At 32.1% G+C, this 19,934-nt stretch overlaps 1 protein-coding gene across 5 annotated transcripts in view; it reads left to right on the top strand.

Moving 5' to 3' along the window:
• LOC118204686 (fibroblast growth factor receptor 4-like) overlaps positions 1 to 19,934 on the top strand; it is a 135,006-nt gene that overhangs the window by 38,766 nt on the left and 76,306 nt on the right. For all 5 annotated transcript variants that reach the window (XR_015043069.1, XM_085823956.1, XM_085823958.1 and 2 more), the window contains exons 5-8: positions 5,598 to 5,788; positions 16,262 to 16,403; positions 18,479 to 18,541; positions 18,627 to 18,787. Coding sequence is in view for 4 of the 5 variants with exons in the window: in XM_085823956.1 (XP_085680082.1) it covers positions 5,598 to 5,788; positions 16,262 to 16,403; positions 18,479 to 18,541; positions 18,627 to 18,787 (557 nt within the window). In the remaining variant the exon portion in view is untranslated. The remainder of the gene's footprint in view (positions 1 to 5,597; positions 5,789 to 16,261; positions 16,404 to 18,478; positions 18,542 to 18,626; positions 18,788 to 19,934) is intronic.

Genomic DNA, 19,934 nt, shown 5'->3' with positions numbered 1-19,934 from the left:
GTAGCGATCCTTACAAGTGTTTATAAGTCCTCATATTTGAAAATAAAATATAAAGACCCTTATAGGTGCTTACTTTTTCTTTAAAGCCCTTATTTTTTGTTTTTAGTGCTTATTTTTTGCTTTTAGTGTTTTTTTTAATCCTTTGTTTTTAATGAACACGCATTTTTTTCCCTGTACCAAAGCCGAAACTAAATAAACAACTTTTCTTCCTTATATGCAACGTCAGATGGTGAATTATACTTCCAGAAATTGCTTCCCCCCCTTCCTCTGCATTAACGTAACCTATGGTGCGCGCGAGAGTACAGACAGGTGCACGTCGTTCTATTGGCCAAAGAATTGAAAACGGTAGAAAATTCCGGTACATTTAGTATTCTTTTTCTCCCACCCAAATACTGCACACGTTTGAATTTTTATCAAGATTTTAATAATTTGCATTCTCGTTCCGCGTGGTCAGTTCATATTCGTGTTTATTATGATCGTTATGCTTATATCATGAGCATATGTATGAATATTTATAATAATACAGTTGCAGTAACTACTGAAGTATAGATAAACTTCCAAAAATGGGTGTGTTTTTACACAGATTAGCTTTCTAAGGAATAATATTCGGAATGGCTCAAATAAAAGGAAAGTAATCGAATAGTCAAAATAATTTCATTTTCTTTGCCAATACGTTATACAGTATGAAGGTTGGCAGTTTCTCCGCAAAATCTCTAATATTGAAGCAGCGGACTTTTTTTTTGGTCACTGTCCAATCTGGATTGAATAGGACTAAAAGTTTTTTCGATCTACCCAACCCAAGCGAAGATTGATTCTACTCCGGAAATTTAATACAGTCTGTTGAAAATTAGAATCAGAAACACCCCAGATTAGTTAAGTCTCTTTCTTTCTCTTTTTTCCCCCTTTATTTAGTTCTTTATTCTCCGAATATTGGCAGGTGTTGATTCCGATTGCATAATATCACATATGGAAGAATTATGCCACATGTATTGTGCAATAACGTTTGCACGTACTGTGCAATAACGTTTGCGGTATTTTGCATTGATAATTAATTTTGATGTTCAGTCTGAGATTTGTTTATGAACACTTAAAAGAGTTTTACTGTACTTTCTAAGCAGAATATTTCTGAGTTCCGTTGGTCTATTTTTATATGATGCACATATCGAAACGTCAAAATAATTTATTTGGCCGAGAAATCTAAAGAACGGCTACAATCTCCCTCACTCCTCTTTTTCCAGTTACTATCTGGAATATTCGGGAATTTCCGAGAATGCGGGTTAGTTAAGCTTTTACTGTTAAAGGATGACTGAATGAAGCAATTTCTCGTCTTCTGATTTCAGAAATGTGCCTCTTTTTTACTCAAATTACTTTGCTTGGAATATATGTTAAGGGAAAACTGTTATGCAATGAAAATTTAGAAAATGTTCAGAATTTTGATTTAAGTTAAATTATTTAAATATTAATATGAATGGAAAAATAAATTGTATTTATTATTAGGTGCCAAATGAATACAATTAATATGGCGTATTATTATTTATTTTCTATATTTTCAACTGAAATATCATCATTAAATCTTGTAATATAGTTTAGTTCTGCAAAGGTTTTTTTCTCTCATTGTAAACTAATTCTGTAAATTGAACTGTCATTTAAAATTAAAAAAAAAAAAAAGTTAATTGTTTTCCATTGTTGAGGTAATGCTCATTCTCTTAATAAATATTGCATTGTTCATATTTTAAATTACAAGTCTAATTTTTCTTTTAAGGTTATGCAGTTGTGTATAATGTAATTAGACAGGTGCTTATTTTTTCCTTAAAATGTGCTTGAAAAGTGCTTATAGGTGCTTACTTTTTTAACTAAAATGTGGCTATGAATCCTGATCTAGCTATCGAAGTCAGTGGTGTAGCTAAAGGGGGCAAGGGGGAACATTTGTGCCCAGGTGCAGCCTTCAGAGGGCACCAAATTGCTGTTACAAAATTTTAAAAGTAATTTTTTTCCATTTTTAGTAAACAGGAGAGGGGCACGGAATCCTCAGTTGTCCTTGAGCACTGAAAACTCTAGCTACGTCTCTGATTGAAATCTAGGTCTTCCTCTTCTTGTGTTACCTGGTCTAGCCAAAAAATTTTCTTTTAGTATTTTATTGTCATTCATACACATAACATGCCCTGCCCAATTGAGGCAGCTTATTTTAATGTAATCATCAACATCTGGCTCTTTGAGTGTTGTGTCTTCTATGCCAGATACCATTTTCCTGAATTCCTCTGAAATCACTTCTCAAGACTTTGCATTCAAAATTACCCAAGATCCGTTCCTTCTTCACAGTCATAATCCAAGTATTTGAAGCATGAGTCAAGACAGGCCAATAAATGCTTTAAAACATGAAAATCTTTATTAACCTAACAAAACTAGTTGTGTTTCTATAGAATGTACACAGATTGTTAAGTCACTTGTTGAGTTCCTGTTTTGACTGTTAGGTCATATCCAAACTCATGGTGTGGAAAAATTATATTTCAAGAAGAAAATTATATGATGCAAGTGCACTGATTTAAAAATTAATCCATAAATAATAAAATGAAATAAAAATTGTCTCTTGAAATCAGCAGAGCAGTGGTTCTCAACCAAGGGGGATTCCCCCCTAGAGGGAATTTCATAGTTTCAGGGAAGAATGCAGTCAGCCTTTTATTTAGCTCTTTCCTCTGTGCTCATCTTCAGAGATGTTGGATTCTCACGTAAGTATTTTGGACAACCAGAAAAAATTCATGTATAAGCATCATTTATTATTTAGGGTATCCTTTACAAACTTAAACAACAATGACTTGCTCTTTTCATAAATAATCGCACCGAATGTTACCATCTTCTCAAAAATATTTCTCACATACAACGCTCACTTGGAATTTTTTTATCTAGAAATCCCGTTTTAATGTATCTTTTGGAAACTTGACTACCTGTATATATTCATTGGTTTTATCCTAATACGATTTGCAGCTTGGAACACAACATCATGCAGGCATGAAAGTAAACTTAACTCATTTTAGCTCCACATAGAAGTCGATAGGTATATTTATTAACAAATATTAAAGAAATAAGTAAATTTAACTATCAGTATGAATGTAAAAACCCTAACAACGCTACTACATTACTTAACCCAAATTTAGTAATAAAAAATACATAAATAATGAAAAAACACAATGCAACGTTAATGAACAGCACACAAACCTAACGTAGAAATTTTTCGCTTGCAGTGTCCGCAGTGTAGCCCGAAGGGTGAAAGTTCAGACCCCTTTCATGACGTCAAATCACGGGACTTTGAAGCTGACCAGGCCATTTTAATTCAAGAAGGTCACAGACAAGCATGGCAGGCACGTGAGGGGGAAGGGAATTATTCACTCATCGAGCTATTTCACCATCAAGATATGATTTTCTTTAAAGGATTTTATCTTGCCAGTATGCATGACTTATTAGTTAACTTATTAGTGTATCTATTTATATATTTATTAATTGTAAGAGAGTTATGTGGTAACAAGATTCCCAAGTAATTCCATTTTCAATTAAGATTTTATAAAAATGTAAGTTTTCTGTTTGCGTGAGTTATTTTGCTAATTGATTACGATTTCAAAAAACTTTGATGGATTGTGTAAACATTCCATCTGCATAATTTTGGAAACACTAATATAACTTCCGCTATATCAGAGGTTTAGCCCGGAATTTTGAAATGTGGTAATTTTGTTTTATTTGACACTGACATAATTTTCTAACTAACTATATGTAACTTCTTTATATCCCATGTTTGTAAACAATTATAGTAAATATATTATTAGCAACCTCTATTATGCATTTCATTTCTACTTGATGGCAAAATGGCTCATAACGAAACAGGGACTGCCAAATGGTTACAAGGAAAAGTCCTAGACCTGAGTGAAGTGGCTATAATAATGGTAAAAATAAACATTAAATAAAAAAAAAAAAATAAATGAAAAAATCTGTAATATTAGATATATATGTGTATCAAAATAGAGTTAATTTATGTGGATTGTAAAAGTTTCTGTATTTTAAACAATTTGTTTATTATTGTATAAACATTAAAAAAATTTTTTTTTGCCATAGCACATAGTTCATAAATGTTACTAGTTAAACAAGATAACTGCAAATAGTTGTTGTTATGAAATAACTCGTTGATGTACAACTACCAATTGAATGAAATTATTTTCATAGCATTAAACATTGCAAAATCAGTGTTATCTGTATCTTTTCATTTCCTTAATTTGGAAAGAAGAATATGTACTCTGCTTACAACTTGCAATAGACTCATGAAATGACATATATGTACAAATAGAATCTATGAATCTAAAATGTAGCAGGCCCTGCCGTAGCAGCTTATTTAATTTTATGGTGACTACGAATGAGTCTCGTATTAAAATGCATTTTGATGTCTGCAAATGGACTCATCTTGTTCAAATAGTTTCTGTTGACTAATACGGAAATAGTCCTATTTGCTGAACTGACTTTGTTCCTGGATATATAGCACAGTAATTTTAGAATAGCATTGAAGGTGTAATGTGTGGAAATTGAGTAAAATTAGTGAATATAGATGCTGTAATATGTATTACTTTTTTGCATAATTAAGTCGGACTGCTTGTAAAATTTGTGCTGTGTATGAATATTGTTTCTGCTTCTGCACAGACAGTAACTACTGTTTCTGATGGCAAAGTTTGAAAATGATTAGAGCAGTTTATATGCAGAAATTTCAGCTTCGAAGATGATGCCAGTTTTGGATGATTATCTTCTGTAAACAAGAAGCTGTTAAAAGAAGCCATCTCTGAAAATAAGTTTCACATGTGATTCTTTGGTAAAAAAGAAAGAAAGAAAAAAGCTCCTTTTTAAACTGCTGATTACTGGAAAGGAAAAGAGGATATTAGACAATAATGTTTCAAGAAAAAGATCATGGGGTTAGTCAGTAGTTCTAGCCATTCTTACCACAATATCCTTTAGTGACATTAAATGGGAAACTGCATCTATACAAAAGTAATGCCTTTGATCGAATTACAAAGAAACTGTGTACTATGCATTGTTGGCATCAAACCAGACAATAAATTTTGAAGAATACTGCTCTTAAATGGAAATTTTAAAAGCAGATTTTTTGTATAACCCTCCACATTCACTAGACTTTTCTTCTTCGAGTTTTCATGTGTTTAGAGCACTTCAAAACTCTCTGAACAGCCTGGAGTTCACTTCTTTGGAAACTGTCAAACAGCAACTCGAAAATTTCTTTACGAATAAACGTTATGATTTTTTTAAAAAAGAATTTTCCGTCTGTTGAAGAGATAACAAGAAATTATAGAACTAAATGGTGTTTATCATAATTCAATGGAATTTTCTCATGTTTTTATGCTGCATTTTTATTTATAATAATAAAAATTTTTTAAAAATTAAAAAAAAATAAAGATGAAGAACACAGAACTTTTTGAATGACCCAATAGTTTTAACCTGCTAAAAGAAGTAAAGCTTTATTAAGTAAGAAATAATTTTGATGGATTTATTTATTTAATTTGCCTTTCTACTTTAACAAATGATTATTCACTCATTCAGGTTTTCTGTTGCAGATAGAATAGCATATCAACCTATCATAATAGAAGATTTTGCTACTAACCAGACAGCTTATGTTGGAGAAACAGTTGTTCTTGAGTGTAAATTTTCCAGTGATCTTCATCACACAGTTCAGTGGGTAAAGTATTTTGAAATGAATGGATCTTCAGCTGACGAGTTTGGTGTGCCTTATGGAAAAATTGTTGAGGTATGGTGTTGGAAGAATGTAATTTGTATGTTACAGTTTTCACACAGGGAATCAAAGAGTATTATAGTTAAATTGTATATTAGAGTATTATAGTTAAATAAGGATAAAACTAGAAGAAATGAGAAGGATTGTAGTGTTCATAATAACTCAACTATATATGTTATCCTAATATTTTTTCTGATTATATCAACTTCATAATAGCAAGAATTTTCTTTAATTTAAAATAAATTATTAAATTAAAGTTAGTTATATAAATTTAATTTTATTGCTGATTTAATCTCATTCAGAAAGAACTGCTGACTAGTTCAGACTATTGTTGTTAACTGTATTTAATATTTTTCTGATTTGTAGATATATTGCAAATGACTTCATTACAGTTATATACTGCTTTAACGTATATGTTATACTGAGCACCTAGTTCAATATGTTTGTTAATTGCATTTAACCCTCTTGCTGCGCATTCTGCGATTTCCACGGTCAACGTGGAAGTAGCAAAATTTGCGCAACCCGCGATTTCCGCAGGGATGAATTTTTGCCATCTATTTAATTGTGCAACCCTCTCTTTCCCCGTTCAAGGTTTCCTTTCAGCTTTTCTGTGATGTTTAATTGTTTATTTAGGTGTGGGCTAACAGATGGCATTAGTTGTCCTCATTTCTGCCAAATATACAAGAATACGTAATGCAGCATTTTGCGTCCGCTTTTCAGAGCCCAAAGGAGTCTGGCAGGAAGTGTTTTGCGAGTGATATAACCTATATTCCTAACAATATTTCCGACACTGATAGTAGTTCTGACTCTGATTTCAAGTATAAGTTAGAAGACAGTTATAGCAAAACTGATGAAAATGTCTCGAATTCCTTAGCAGATAGTGATGAATCTGAAAATTCAGTTTCTATTGAAAATGTTCGACAGTGGTGCAAAATTGATATGTATGTTTTGATTGATTGAAAAAATTGATATATATAGTATATATGTTTTACCTTTGTATTTTATAAAATAAATCATAATTTAACCAATACAGTCAAAAGTCGTTAATTCGGACACCCATAATTCGGAATGATCTATAATCCGGACCTCAAAGCTACAAACTTTCTGCGCATGCGTCGCGTTCACGCATGCGCACAGGCGTTTACGAGAGCGCGTAAAACCCTTACGGCTGTGAATATGTTTGTGCGCATGCGCGTTTAATGTGTAACGGAGTTATACGCTAAGCTAAAGTTATCTAATTCAGTTAATGTTGCAGATTGCGTTGTTCCTTAATCTTCGAATTGGATCCAGCTTATTATTTTTTGCAGACTGTTAGAGCAATTTTATAAAAGTAAGCTTGAACTTTCGATTATGTCAAATAGAATTTCCGATATATATTTACTACAAAGCGAAAGTATGTTTTGAAATCCGAAAACTGTTTATCAATTTCACTCTGCTCTGCGGCAGGGGGGGGGGGCAGAAACGTCATTATTAGATTATGATAGATTAGAAAGATTATGTCAAATAAAATTTCCGATATATATTTACTAATTTGTAATTTGTATCTACAAAGCGAAAGTATGTTTTGAAATCTGAAATCTGTTTATCAATTTCACGCGGCGGATTGGAAGTTAATCTGTCAGCACTATCCTTATCTTCAGGGCAGATGTTTTTATTTTATTTGGTTTATAATTCCGTACTAAGTGTAGTATTTTATCTGGAAGCACTTCCGCAGAGAACCCGGTAAATGTAAACATCGCCAACTTTGGCGATAATAGTTCAAACCTGGTAACCTATAGGATTCATTGATTCATCCTATTCGCTTGTTTGAAGGTTGCAACCATTCCTCCTGAGTTCATTTTGTTGAATTATCACTGTCGTTATTCGCATTTGGAGATTTATATTCTTCTTCTCTTATTTATTATTATTTTTTCTGATTTTCCACGTTATTTTTTCTGAATTTTTTAACAACGAATAGATAGAAATATTTTCGTATAATTAAAGAAGTTTTCGTCGATAGATGCCGGTTCTCGGCTCCAATTTTTATGGCATAAAATTTTAACAAGATACTATATTGTTAATGCTTTTCTAATAATAACCTTTCCGAGGATGGCAGGTGTGACATAAATAATTAAATGGAAATAAAAAATATTATTGATTATCTAAGACGACAGAGTAGTTTGATGCATCCCCATGGTCATCAAAATTAGCAAACCACTGTTGGTGTAAGGAATACAGTTCAAATAACTCTTGAAAAATAATAAAATGTATAAAGTTCTAGTTTTATTAACAATGCTACTAAAGAAAATTTGATTAGTGTTGAAGGTTATTTGTATTGTGAAATATATTATAAAAAAGACAGGTTTATTTTCGTATATCACATTTAACCGGTTAGTTTTACATCTACATGCTTATTATCTGTGAATTTTTACAACCATATGCTTAATAGATTGTTTTGTCTGCAACTTGAACTTACATGCACTAAAAATCACGTTTACGGCTCATCGTGGATGAACCTCGAGCTTGGCGAGTAAAAATGCAACGGCGCCAACGGGTTCTCTGCGGATGAAAACCCAAGAAAGGGACCCAGAGGTTATTGAAAATGAAAACATTTCGATTGACAAATTAGTCGGTATTCTCAACACAGCAATTATAGGACTTGAACAGCGGAACTTTGTAACTAAACAAGAAATTATGTCTGTTTAATAGAATTAAAGAAAAAGTATTATCACATGAAACGAAGCAACTTACATTGAAGGAAATGTTTAATAAAGTAAACAAATAAATATTAAGCTTTTTCTTTTTGTAAATTTTGATACCCTTTAGATCATAATTGTTCTTTATTTCATAAATTACAGTTTCATATTTTTAATTTTGTAATTTCTGCATGCCATCTTACCAGATTTAAACTGATGATCTATAATCCGGAAAAATCGATAATCCGGAATCGCCGAAGTCCCGAGGAGTCCGGATTAACGACTTTTGACTGTATTAGTTTTCAAAATTTTCCTTTTATATCATTATTCTTCAATTTCAGTATTCTGACAACCTTTTTCTATGATCTAATTCTATATTGGAAGAAAACTCTTTTACAAAAAATTTTGTATATTTTTAACTCTAAAATATATGTAGATTTGAACAGGGTTGCCACGCTACCTGGAAAACCGGGAGAACCGGGAAAAGTCAGGGAATTCGAAAATTGACCAAAATATTCAGGGAAAAGTCAGGGAATTTAAGTATTTTTGTCAAAATCTGGAAAAGTCAGGGAAGTTCATACAATTTTGCGATTTTACAGCGATTTTTGCGCCGACGTCGGAAGAGATAACTTTTTTGGCGAATTATGTATCACGTGAGTGTCATTCGGGTAGCTGGCATAGAGCCAATTTTCGCAGCTCCAATTTGATTGTCTTTTAAGCCGTTATCACATTAGCTGTTTGTTGCCGGGACAAAACGTTTGTAGCAACAGTTCTGAGAAACGGCCTTTGGCGAAATAGGGTTACCATCTTCACTTGGCAAACAGGCTGAAAGCCAAACAAGAATCAGTTATCGCTCAGATTGGCGAAAGTGACGTTTCCTTTCAAGTGACATTCGCTTCTTCGTGTTGTTTTGAATCGCTCACACGCTTTTCGTTTTAAACTTTATTGTTAGTAATGGAAGATAATAGAAAGGTGATTGCTATCAAGTTAATCACTTTGATCTCCACTCTGGCACTTCATGTAACAGATAAACACACTTCTGGTTATAGCAATCAATTACATCAGTAATAGCCAAATTCTGTATACACTCTAAGAATAGTTTAAAAACATGTGCTGGATAAGTCTATTTATCACACATCGCTTATGTGTATTTTCTGTTGTCTGCATTTCAATGAAAATTTGTGACCTAGTGAAAGCATTTTCTGACTAACTTTATGGCTCATAATTACTGTTTTGTCCATTCAAATGACAAAAATCTATATGGCTGATATTTACCTCCTCACAGCCAGCAGATACTATTCAGCAAAATGAAGATCAAATAAAGCATATGAATACATGAGCAATCAAACATGTGCGAGTTGTTTACTGTCCCATAGAACACTCGGTAGTATACCTAAAACGCATTAATTATACCAACACTAGAAATTAGGTGTTCACATCATGAGTTTGTTTTATGGTTTGATTTATTGAGATTACAGCAAAGCACACTAGGGCTATCTGCCTAAGGGAAGGGATGCCTTCGGGGAGGACTTTCTAAGGGAAACTGGCTCGTCTACACGTTACACATGGAGAAAACCACGAAAGCGTCCATGCAGCCAGCCCGTTCGAACCTCGGACCGAACTACCAGTGTTCAGTGACTTTACCGCTCGGCCGCTGGTGGGCTCAGTTGGTTTTATGTGATTACCGCAAAGCCTCGAGGGATAACAACAGGAGGGATCCCTTTGTAGAAGATTTTTTAAAACTGGCTCGTATACCAGTTACAAATGGGGCAAACCAAGGAAACGTCATGTAGCCAGCCCGTTCGCGGCATTCTAACCTGAGACAGAACTACCAGTGTTCAACGACGCTTCGGCCACTAGTAGGCCTGTGCACTTAATTGGAAAGTGCAATTCATTATGTAAACAGACATGAAGGTGATAATCAGTTGAGCGCTGTTTTAAGTAATCAAATGTAATAAATGCACAGCTGTTACATTTCTTATTATTTATTAGTCATGTTTTTATTACGTAGATCATACGTATGATATAATTATGAATTAACCCAATAACAAAATGTGTACACCCTTTAGTACTCAAATACTCATCAATTATTTTTCAACTGATTATTACATACCCATAATAATTTGCAAACAACTGATAACTATAGTTGCTGCCAATTACATAATCGTTATCTGAATTAAAAGTAACTTCAAATAAACTTCTTGGCAATGTTCATTTTTGTATTCATACATACATATATATATACACATCTAATAAGTCATATATTTACATACAGATAGAGAGATGCCATGTTTTAGAAGTTGTTAATATATATTTGTTAGTATTAATGTAATGAATAAGATTTATATTAATGAATGTATATACAAATGTTTTTCATCATGCATAATAATAAATCCATAAATTTTCAATGTTTCAATATGTAGCATTTCCAATAAAAGTATAGTTTCTAATGTATTTATAATTCAAAAAGTATTTCATTAATAACATGAAAATAATAGACAAATTTAATGAGTATTCTCATTATTACATAAGCTATGCTTTTCTTTTTTATGCATCTTTTATGCTGTTTAAAATGTGTCACTGATTATGCAGTTAATAATTTAAAAGATAAGTAATTAAGTGAAAAGCGGCGCATATACAAACGGATTTTAAAAAATTATTCAACTTCAATTTAAGAAATAAAATTCTATTATATAACAGTGTTATAATACACGATCAGCACGAATTACGACAAATTTGGCAAACTTTTGGCTACGAACAATTTGTAAACAAATCTGAAATGCAAGAACGTCGTAAAATAATGTCAACTCTGAAATTTCCACGATTATATGAAATGGCTCAGGCAAAAATGACTCAGGCAGTTGTATTACAACAAAACAGCAATAATTAAATCAGCCTCTATTTCCACCGTCCATCACTTCACAGTGAGAGCCATCGCCATATTGAAAGTTACCCGTGATCCTCCAGAAGCTAACCTTTCGTCTGATTGGTTGAACGTTCGAGGAACACGTCTCCAGCCGGAACATTTTGGGAAAAGTTTTAAAATGTTGCTCGTAGCCGGGACACGTTCCTCCTAGTTAGACGAAACATTTCTCGGAAGCCTGCCGCTTAAAGCCGTGCTACTCGTTTCTCGGAATTGTCCCGGGTAAGCGCGCGCGTCTATAGATGTGATAACAGCATTAGAAAGGCAAAGCAACTTTACCGCAACTTTTGGTTTCCAGTATTCTCGAGAATCGCATGTGCAGTGCGTGAACTAAAGAAAGTACCTGTTCTCGTATAAAACAAAATGGGTTTAATTCTAGTATACGGTACCATGGAGGTTAGAATCAAAGAATATGTATTGTAAAGAAGGAAAACCTCTCTGCAACAGACGTGGCTCTGTTCCATCATAGAGGGAAACAGCTGTGCATGTCTGATATCTGTTGCCAAAGCTCGAAACCGGTGTCGAAGTTCGAAGGTCACGTTATCAAGAGTTCATAAAATGAATATCGTTTAAAATTTCTTTAACGACTTGCGCTAAAAAGACGTGCCACGCACGTCAAGATGCTTTTGTCTCAAACCGTGAGCGACGTGAACACCACGTCGATAAGCATTTATCGCAAAAAGGAAAATAACATGGTGCACACGTCGCCTAACAACGAGATTGTTTATTTCTCGAGTTACAGCTCTGGATTGCACTCGCAGATGCGGAGCGGCGTAAATGAGACACTTTACCACTTGCTATATTGTAGCGCACGGCACCGCAACCGTGAAGTTTAGTCTTAGCGCAAGTAGTTAAACTCTAAATTAAAAGAAAATATTTTTTGGCGCAAGTAAATTAATTCATAGGTTAGTAATTTTCAGGGGGGGGGGGGAACTACGAAAATCCGTTTTTGAAATTATTGCGTGGGCTTTTCGCAATAATTTTAAAAACGGATTTTCGTAGTTTTCTTGTTGTCAAAGAGCGTTTCTTCTTAACACGTGTTTCTCAATTTCCTGTACACATCGCGGAGAGGGAAATTCTGGCCGCCAGGTTCCGTCGCCAAATCCCTTGGCAAATTTTCCCTCCGCATTCTAACGGCGTAATAGCATTTTACTTGTATGGAACGTTTTCTTCTTTACATAGAAGTTCTTTGGTTAGAATAATAATGGGATTTGGCGACATCATGATGCTCAGTATACGGGTCATTTTGTCTTGGCGACAATTTTCAAAATCGTGCCAAAGCCTTACCATATACTAGAATTTTACCGCAAAATCTTTTTAAACATTTTTTTTTTCTTTTCAATAAATACCTTGCCATTTTGCAGTAAAATAAAAAAATAGTAATCAGTTATCTAGGCTAACCATGTAATATAACAATATTCGCTAAAATATCGTTGATTATTCTAATTCAATTTTTAAGTAATTATTTGTATGTTATTCATATAATTTAATGTTGCTTCTTCCCTCTAAATTTATTTATTATTAGTAAATAATATTTCCAAATTTCAGGAAATTTTCTCTGGCATAATCCTGAAATTAATTATAGCAGTATGACATACCATCACGAAATTTAATGCACATATTTTTTCCTTATGTATGCTGCGAAATAAATATAAAATACCTCAATTTATTAAAATAGATTTCTTTCTTTCGTTTAGCTGCAGAATGTCTGCAAAAAAAATCCTTATTTTATTCCAGATTGGGAAGATTCTAATCTCAATCTTCAGTGGAGAAAACAACAACTATTATAATTATATTTGTGTTTTCAAGTGTTAAGGTGCCTTTTAAGAACATACCTCACACAAATTAAATTTACCTAAAATCTAACTTAACTATTTAGCATTGCGTTGTGATTTATAAGGACCGGATTAGCCTCATGTTGAACTGGTGATGATCATGAGTAATAATTAAATAAAACATACATTTGTTATCCAATGTATATATCTTAAATTTTATTAAGTTTCTTAAGTGGAAAACTAAACAAAATTATCAAACAAAGTATACCAAGAATAATTAAGAATAAATGTCCTCTGGGATTTGTTGAATAATTAAGTGAATTTGCTACACATTACAATACCATAATTAATTTACCTCTTAGCACAGCCAATGTACATTACGCGGATAGACTGGAATTTTCTTGAAACACACCTGGAAAACCTGGAAAAGTCAGGGAATTTCATTCTCCTGTTTGAGTGGCAACCCTGTTTGAAATATGTAATAAAAAATACACAATTTTTGAACCTATGATAAAAAAAAATACGCAGCGAGAGGGTTAATATTTTTCTGATTTGTAGAGATACTGCAAATGACTTCATTACAGCATTATACTTATTTATCATATATGTTATACTGAGCACTTAGTTCAATATGTTTTTCCTTGTCAGTCTGTAAACTAATTATTTATAGTAAAAATATTATTATACTGGTGCACTCTGGGCAGAATTATGTTGTTATACTAAGAGAAAGTAAAATCTTAGTTAGTCTTCTTCCCTAAAGAAGAATGTTTAAAAAGGGGAGCATCTGGAATGAATTTGGTTTACTGAGGCTTTTATCAAAATATTGGACTTTCCTGAAGACAAATGGGAACCTTAAGCCATGGTAAACATGGGCTGATTACTGTTTTGACAGAGTTGGGTTCGAATTCTGGATAAGGTGAAGATGTTAATGATGCCTCCTTTCTTCTTTGAGTGGATGTAAAGGTATTATACTATTGACCATAAAGGCTGCTTACCATTACACCATGGAAGTTAGAGATCCTGTGAGAGTTGTGCCAGATCCTGATAGTCATCTTACAGAATTCTGAGCCACACTTCTGTCTGTAACAATAAAACATTTACCAATGCCTTTAATCCACCAAGTAGCCGTTGTTGTGGAAGTATTTATCGTGCTTCATTTTTCTATTTTCTATTTCATTTTTCTAGAATTTAATTGATTTCTTCTATTTATTTTGTCAGGCCCTCCGATTTTACAAGAAGCTCTGTTTAGAATGCTATGAATACAAATTTTCCATAGGTAATTATTCGTCTATTATTGTTTGTTGGCCATATCCAGCTGATCTTTTCCACATTCAACAGATGTTAATTCTCTTGACTAGCTGTTGATGAATTGGAGTGCAGTCAAAAATGTGATTCTGTGGTCCTCGTTTTACTCAAAATGCAAAGAAAACTACAACAAAAATAGCTAATTTATATCCTTGTTCATAAAAACAAAAGGTGGATTATCAAGAATCAGTCAGGATTGTATGAAATGAAAACACAGATGTTATGTGTGTGTTGTGATGCTAATTTCATATATATCTGTTTCTAAATTATTCTGCTTGTTGGCAGTTTCTCTGTCGACAGGATAATATCTAATCCCCCTTTTTAAAGGAACTCAGTAATTCAGTTATTAAATGGATGTGATCTTAAAGATTAATGTCAATTATACTAATTGTATTGAATATAATCAATACAAAATTGTATTCATTATATTACATTTTCTTAATTATAAATTTGTATTCATTATATCACACAGTATTATAAGATGTAATTTTTTGTCACTTGGTAAATAGCAAGTACAATGTAGCAGATATTCTAAGTAAAGTACCATCAGAGCACTTTTTTGTAAACAATGGCCACTACACAAATTTTTGGCCATATTTGAAATATGCACATGTAGTGTGGGTGATCAAGTTTGTCTGTTTTGGCAACTAAGCACAGTAGTTGCTTAATCATGAAGAACATGCAATAGGTTAAAGCATAATTTAAACATCATATTATCAGTCAATCTAATTTGGGATGCAGTTATGTGCTGTTGGTGTGTTAGTAAATTCTCTGAGTATTATTTTTTTCATACATTATGTTAAATACCTCAGCAATTGCCAGAATAATATTTTGCACTTTAAGTAGAATGTTGCTCTATATAATTTTAATTTATATTCATGTGTCTATGAACTTTACCTTAACCCACTGAGTGCCATGACCAGCTTTATCCAATCATGAAATTTTTTGTCACTTGGTATATATTAGCTTCAAATATATGATATTTTGCTTTCTTTACTAATATAAATGTCATCTTAATAAATCTTAAGTTTATGAAAATAGAGACTAAAATAAGTAAATATACAAATTTAGCTAATAAGTGCTCTTTAAATACAAATCCCAAAGCTTGACAGATCTAAAAGCCTGAGCCACTCAGAGGGTTAACAGTTTATTTTTATACTTTCATATACTATGTATGCAATCAATTATACAGTACAAAGTCCATAATCCTGATGTCCATTATCCGGAATGATCTATAATCCGGACCTCAAAGCCACAAACTTGCGCATAATGCGTTTACGCATGCGCATTTAATGCGTGCATCCGCTATGCATGCGCATAAAGCGTTTACCCTCACACTTCCGATACTAAAGAAAGTGACAGAGAGCTTATTGAAAACGAAAAAATTTCGATTGGCAAGTTAGTCGGTATTCTCGACACAGAAATTACAGGACTTGAACAGTGGAACTTTGTAACTGAACAAGAAATTATGTCTGTTTATAGAATTAAAGAGAAAGTATTAGCTTAAAAAAAATGAAGCAACTTAAACAACTTACATTGAAAGAAATGTTTAATAAAGTAAACAAATAAATATTAAGCTTTTTTTTGTGAATTTTGATACCCTTTAAATCATAATTGCTCTTTATTTCATAAATTACGGTTTCATATTTTTAATTGTATAATTTCTGCATGCCATCTTACCAGATTTAAATTGATGATCTATAATCCGGAAAAACCCCCTAATCCGAAATCGCCAAAGTCTCGACGAGTCTGGATTACGGACTTTGTACTGTATTTGAAAAGTATGAAATTAATTTTTTTTTTCTTTCAGGTGAAAAATGGAAAGGCAGCCAATCCCAAACTACTAATTTTGAACAATGTGACCTTTGATGATGCTGGGAAGTATGCATGTGTTGTTTCTGATGACCTAGGCAGCTCGTCTAACAAAAGTACTTGGATAACTGTTCTTCCAGGTAATTTTTTTATTTTATAGCTATACCAAGGTTCTCAACTGGAGAAAATTCCATAATTTTACAGGAGAGAATGTGGTCAGCTGCTAAATATTTAGTTAGTTTATTAGTTGCAGTCTGTTAAGTATTTAGTTTTAGTTATGAATATGAAAAATTTAAATAAATGTATATTTATTAAGTTTTGGAAAGATGGGAAGGAAATAATCATCTAGCAGTGGTAAAAGGGATGTATGGGGATAAAAGTTCAAGAATGCCGCCTGGGTGGCAAGCCCCCTTAAAATAGCTATTTAAAAAATGAAAAAATATGTAATGATTTTATTGAGGGTGCTAGTGTAATTTCATAAAAATATTTTACATTTCTAATTGCACATCTGATGATTTAAATGATTTTTATTTAAATCAATCTCATTAAAAAGTAGAAAAAATATGTTTAAGAACTGCATTTATTAATTTGAAATCCCTTAATTTGTTATACTACAGCAAACTATTGCCTCTCAAAGGGACTGGCACTTTTTAGAACATGAATAAATGACAATATTGAGCATGATCTTTCATAAGTGACCATCTCCATAGAATACCAAAATAATTTGGAAGTGTAGGTGGTCACTTTAGAGAGGTTTCACTGGTATTTCAGTAGGTACAAAATGTAATGCTTATTTATTTAGTTATTTTTCACTGAACTTCATGGTTAAATAAGGAACTTCTTTTCATCATCTGAAAGTTTTTTTCTAAGTTTTGAAATTCAAAATTGTGTTTGTGTGTTTAATTTTTGTTATATATTTTTTGATTTAAAGTTTTCACTATAAATGGTACTTTTTTTGTGTCTAAAATGGTTTCGAATTTGTATTTTTTATTCTAATGAAATTAAACTTTTAAAGAATACATTTTTTGAAATTGATGAGAAATACAGTTTGTTCATTAGGAAAGAGTTACAATTTAACATATCTGTAAAAGAAAGTCATTAATACAGACTCCAGAAATTCAGACTATGTGTTAAAGAAAAGATTACAGAAAAGTTTTTATTGTTAAAATTAAGAAAGGAAAAACATTTTTAAACTTAATTTGTGTTGAAGTAAAATTTTATTGTTATAACTCTGTGTTATTCAGCTATAGTTCGACCACCTCAACCACGAAAATGAGCGGAAACACGCATGCATCATTCGAATCGAATTATTCTCAAAATAAGGTGGAAGGATGGAGACTTTCTTTCCCTTGAGAATATGATTCTCTCTTTCTGGACAAGAGACGATTTTCATGTGATCTTTCACATTGTAGCATGTAATAATGCCCCTTTTGGATGAGTCTATGTGTTTTGGCAGAATGTCAGCTAAGATTGTGTATGATACGGTCAAACTATAGTCACGTTTAGACTGGGCTAATAGAAGTGTACATCACACTGCTTGCTATACAAGGCAGTTTTAGGTATACATTGTCTCTACTGCAGTACCTTGGTATATGTCCTCACTAAAATACGAAATTTTTTATTTGGTTATACAATATTTATTTGTAATGTGACTCAAATTTGATGTGTCATGACTGCCCTCGTTAACCTCATTCGAGACAATACTGCGAATACCTGTGAGCATTGAATGACTGTTGCTCTTAATCAGCAAGCAACCCTGTCTATAACTCTGAATTTTCAAATTTTTTGGGGGGTGGATGTAACTTTTTCTAAACTTGTTACCAATGTGTTTCAAGAAAGTTAATGAAAAGAGTCAAGCAACAAAGAAAATAGTTAGGCTCATATCACCATGGCGATGAAAAGGAAACACATATCCGAGACCAATTGCTTACTGGTATCTGCAATTGTGAAAACAAAAATGTTATTAAATTAGTTAAATTATGAGGGGTTTGAAATCGATTACCAAACAGAGATCAGAGGTATTAGAATATGCTGAGAAATTATTTAATAGAAAAGCATTTGTGAACGGTAAATATTTGACCCACTGAATTTGTATTTTCATTTGGGGCAAGTCCAGAGTCTGAAATGGATTAATGTATACCGAAGTACCACTTGTTTATATACTCTCTGAAGTGCATATAAATATAAATGCTGCATTTATTTCAACTTTTTACAGAATCTCTGGTAGTTGAATATGGTGGAAATTCTGATATGCCCCTCGCAAGAGAAGTTAAACAAGGTGAACTTTTTATTTTATCATTTCAGTATTGCTCATAATTTCTAAAACTAAAGTGCATAATTAAAATTTTGAATTTTTTTTTTAGATATTCCCAGTGCTCCTTACTTCACCAAACCTGAGAGAATGAATGAACTTGTTGCTACACCTGCTGGTAATGCTGTGAGCTTAAGATGTGCAGCGGACGGGAATCCTACGCCCAAAATTATTTGGCTCAAAGATGGAGTTCCTATTGAAAAAAGCAATCATGTGATTACAGTTTATTATTTTATTAAATGAAAAAATTTGCTAATGTTAGAGAAAATTCTCAACTAGTTTTCTCCATGTTTACTATGAAAAAATTTGCTAATGTTAGAGAAAATTCTCAATTAGTTTTCTCCGTGTTTACTACTTTATTAGCATCGTCTTTTTTTTTTTTTGGAAGAGGGGAGGGGAGGATTAATGCAAACAGTTTAATTTTCTAAATGTTGGATAAGTCATTGCCCCATCTATCAGATCTTAAAATTTTAATTTCATATATATTATATATGAAGTAAGAAATCATATTATAATTATTTCATGTAAATTATAACGAATTAAATTATTATTTCATGATTTGGGCATATAATTAATCATTAAATCATAATCATTAGGAATCATTGAATCAGGTAACAATCATTATTAAGTAATGATTATTTTGATTATGTTGTAATGAATTAAATTTGTATTATCATTTTATCATGACCAGTTATAAAAAGATATATCTGTAAGTTATTATAAATTCATTATAACTAAATAATATATAATAATTAAATCATAATAGGTGGGTAACAACCTTCTAACAGGAAATACATATATCAAAATTAAAACATAAACATCAACATTTCATAATTGAAATAAGAACAGTTAAATTAATGAAATATTTATAAATTATAAAAAATATAATTTATTATTTATATAAAAATAATGTTTATAATAATAGTGTTTAATAATGATGCGTGCGTACAGGTTCATAATAGATTGAATGCACAAGTCCGATAAAAAGTTAATAAAATTTATTCTTATCACAAGAAATATAACAAAATGCTTGAATTTTCCTCCGAGATATTTGTACAATAACACACGATATAGTCAGTAGCTACATTTTAAACTACTAAAACATTAAATAGAACGTTATCCAAAGCGCAAAGAAAAGCTAATCCGATCTCACATCGAATTCGAAAATAAATAAATAAATAATGGCAGCTAACTAAACAACAACTCGCAATAACAGTAACTAATCATCTGAGCTAAGATGGTCTCTCTCTGGCATTTTATAGCTTTTCAAATCAGCTGTGCGAGATATTTCTAGCAATTTCTGGAAAGCAAAGAGTATAATTACAGTTACAGCTAATATGCCAATTACTTTTATTTAAAT

Source organism: Stegodyphus dumicola, chromosome 9, assembly GCF_044657685.1.
Source record: "Stegodyphus dumicola isolate Sdum_Otavi_A_Nest chromosome 9, ASM4465768v1".
Taxonomy (NCBI): Eukaryota; Metazoa; Arthropoda; class Arachnida; order Araneae; family Eresidae; genus Stegodyphus; species Stegodyphus dumicola.
Note: the sequence above shows the minus strand (reverse complement) of the source record. Positions and strands in the feature narration are given on the sequence as shown.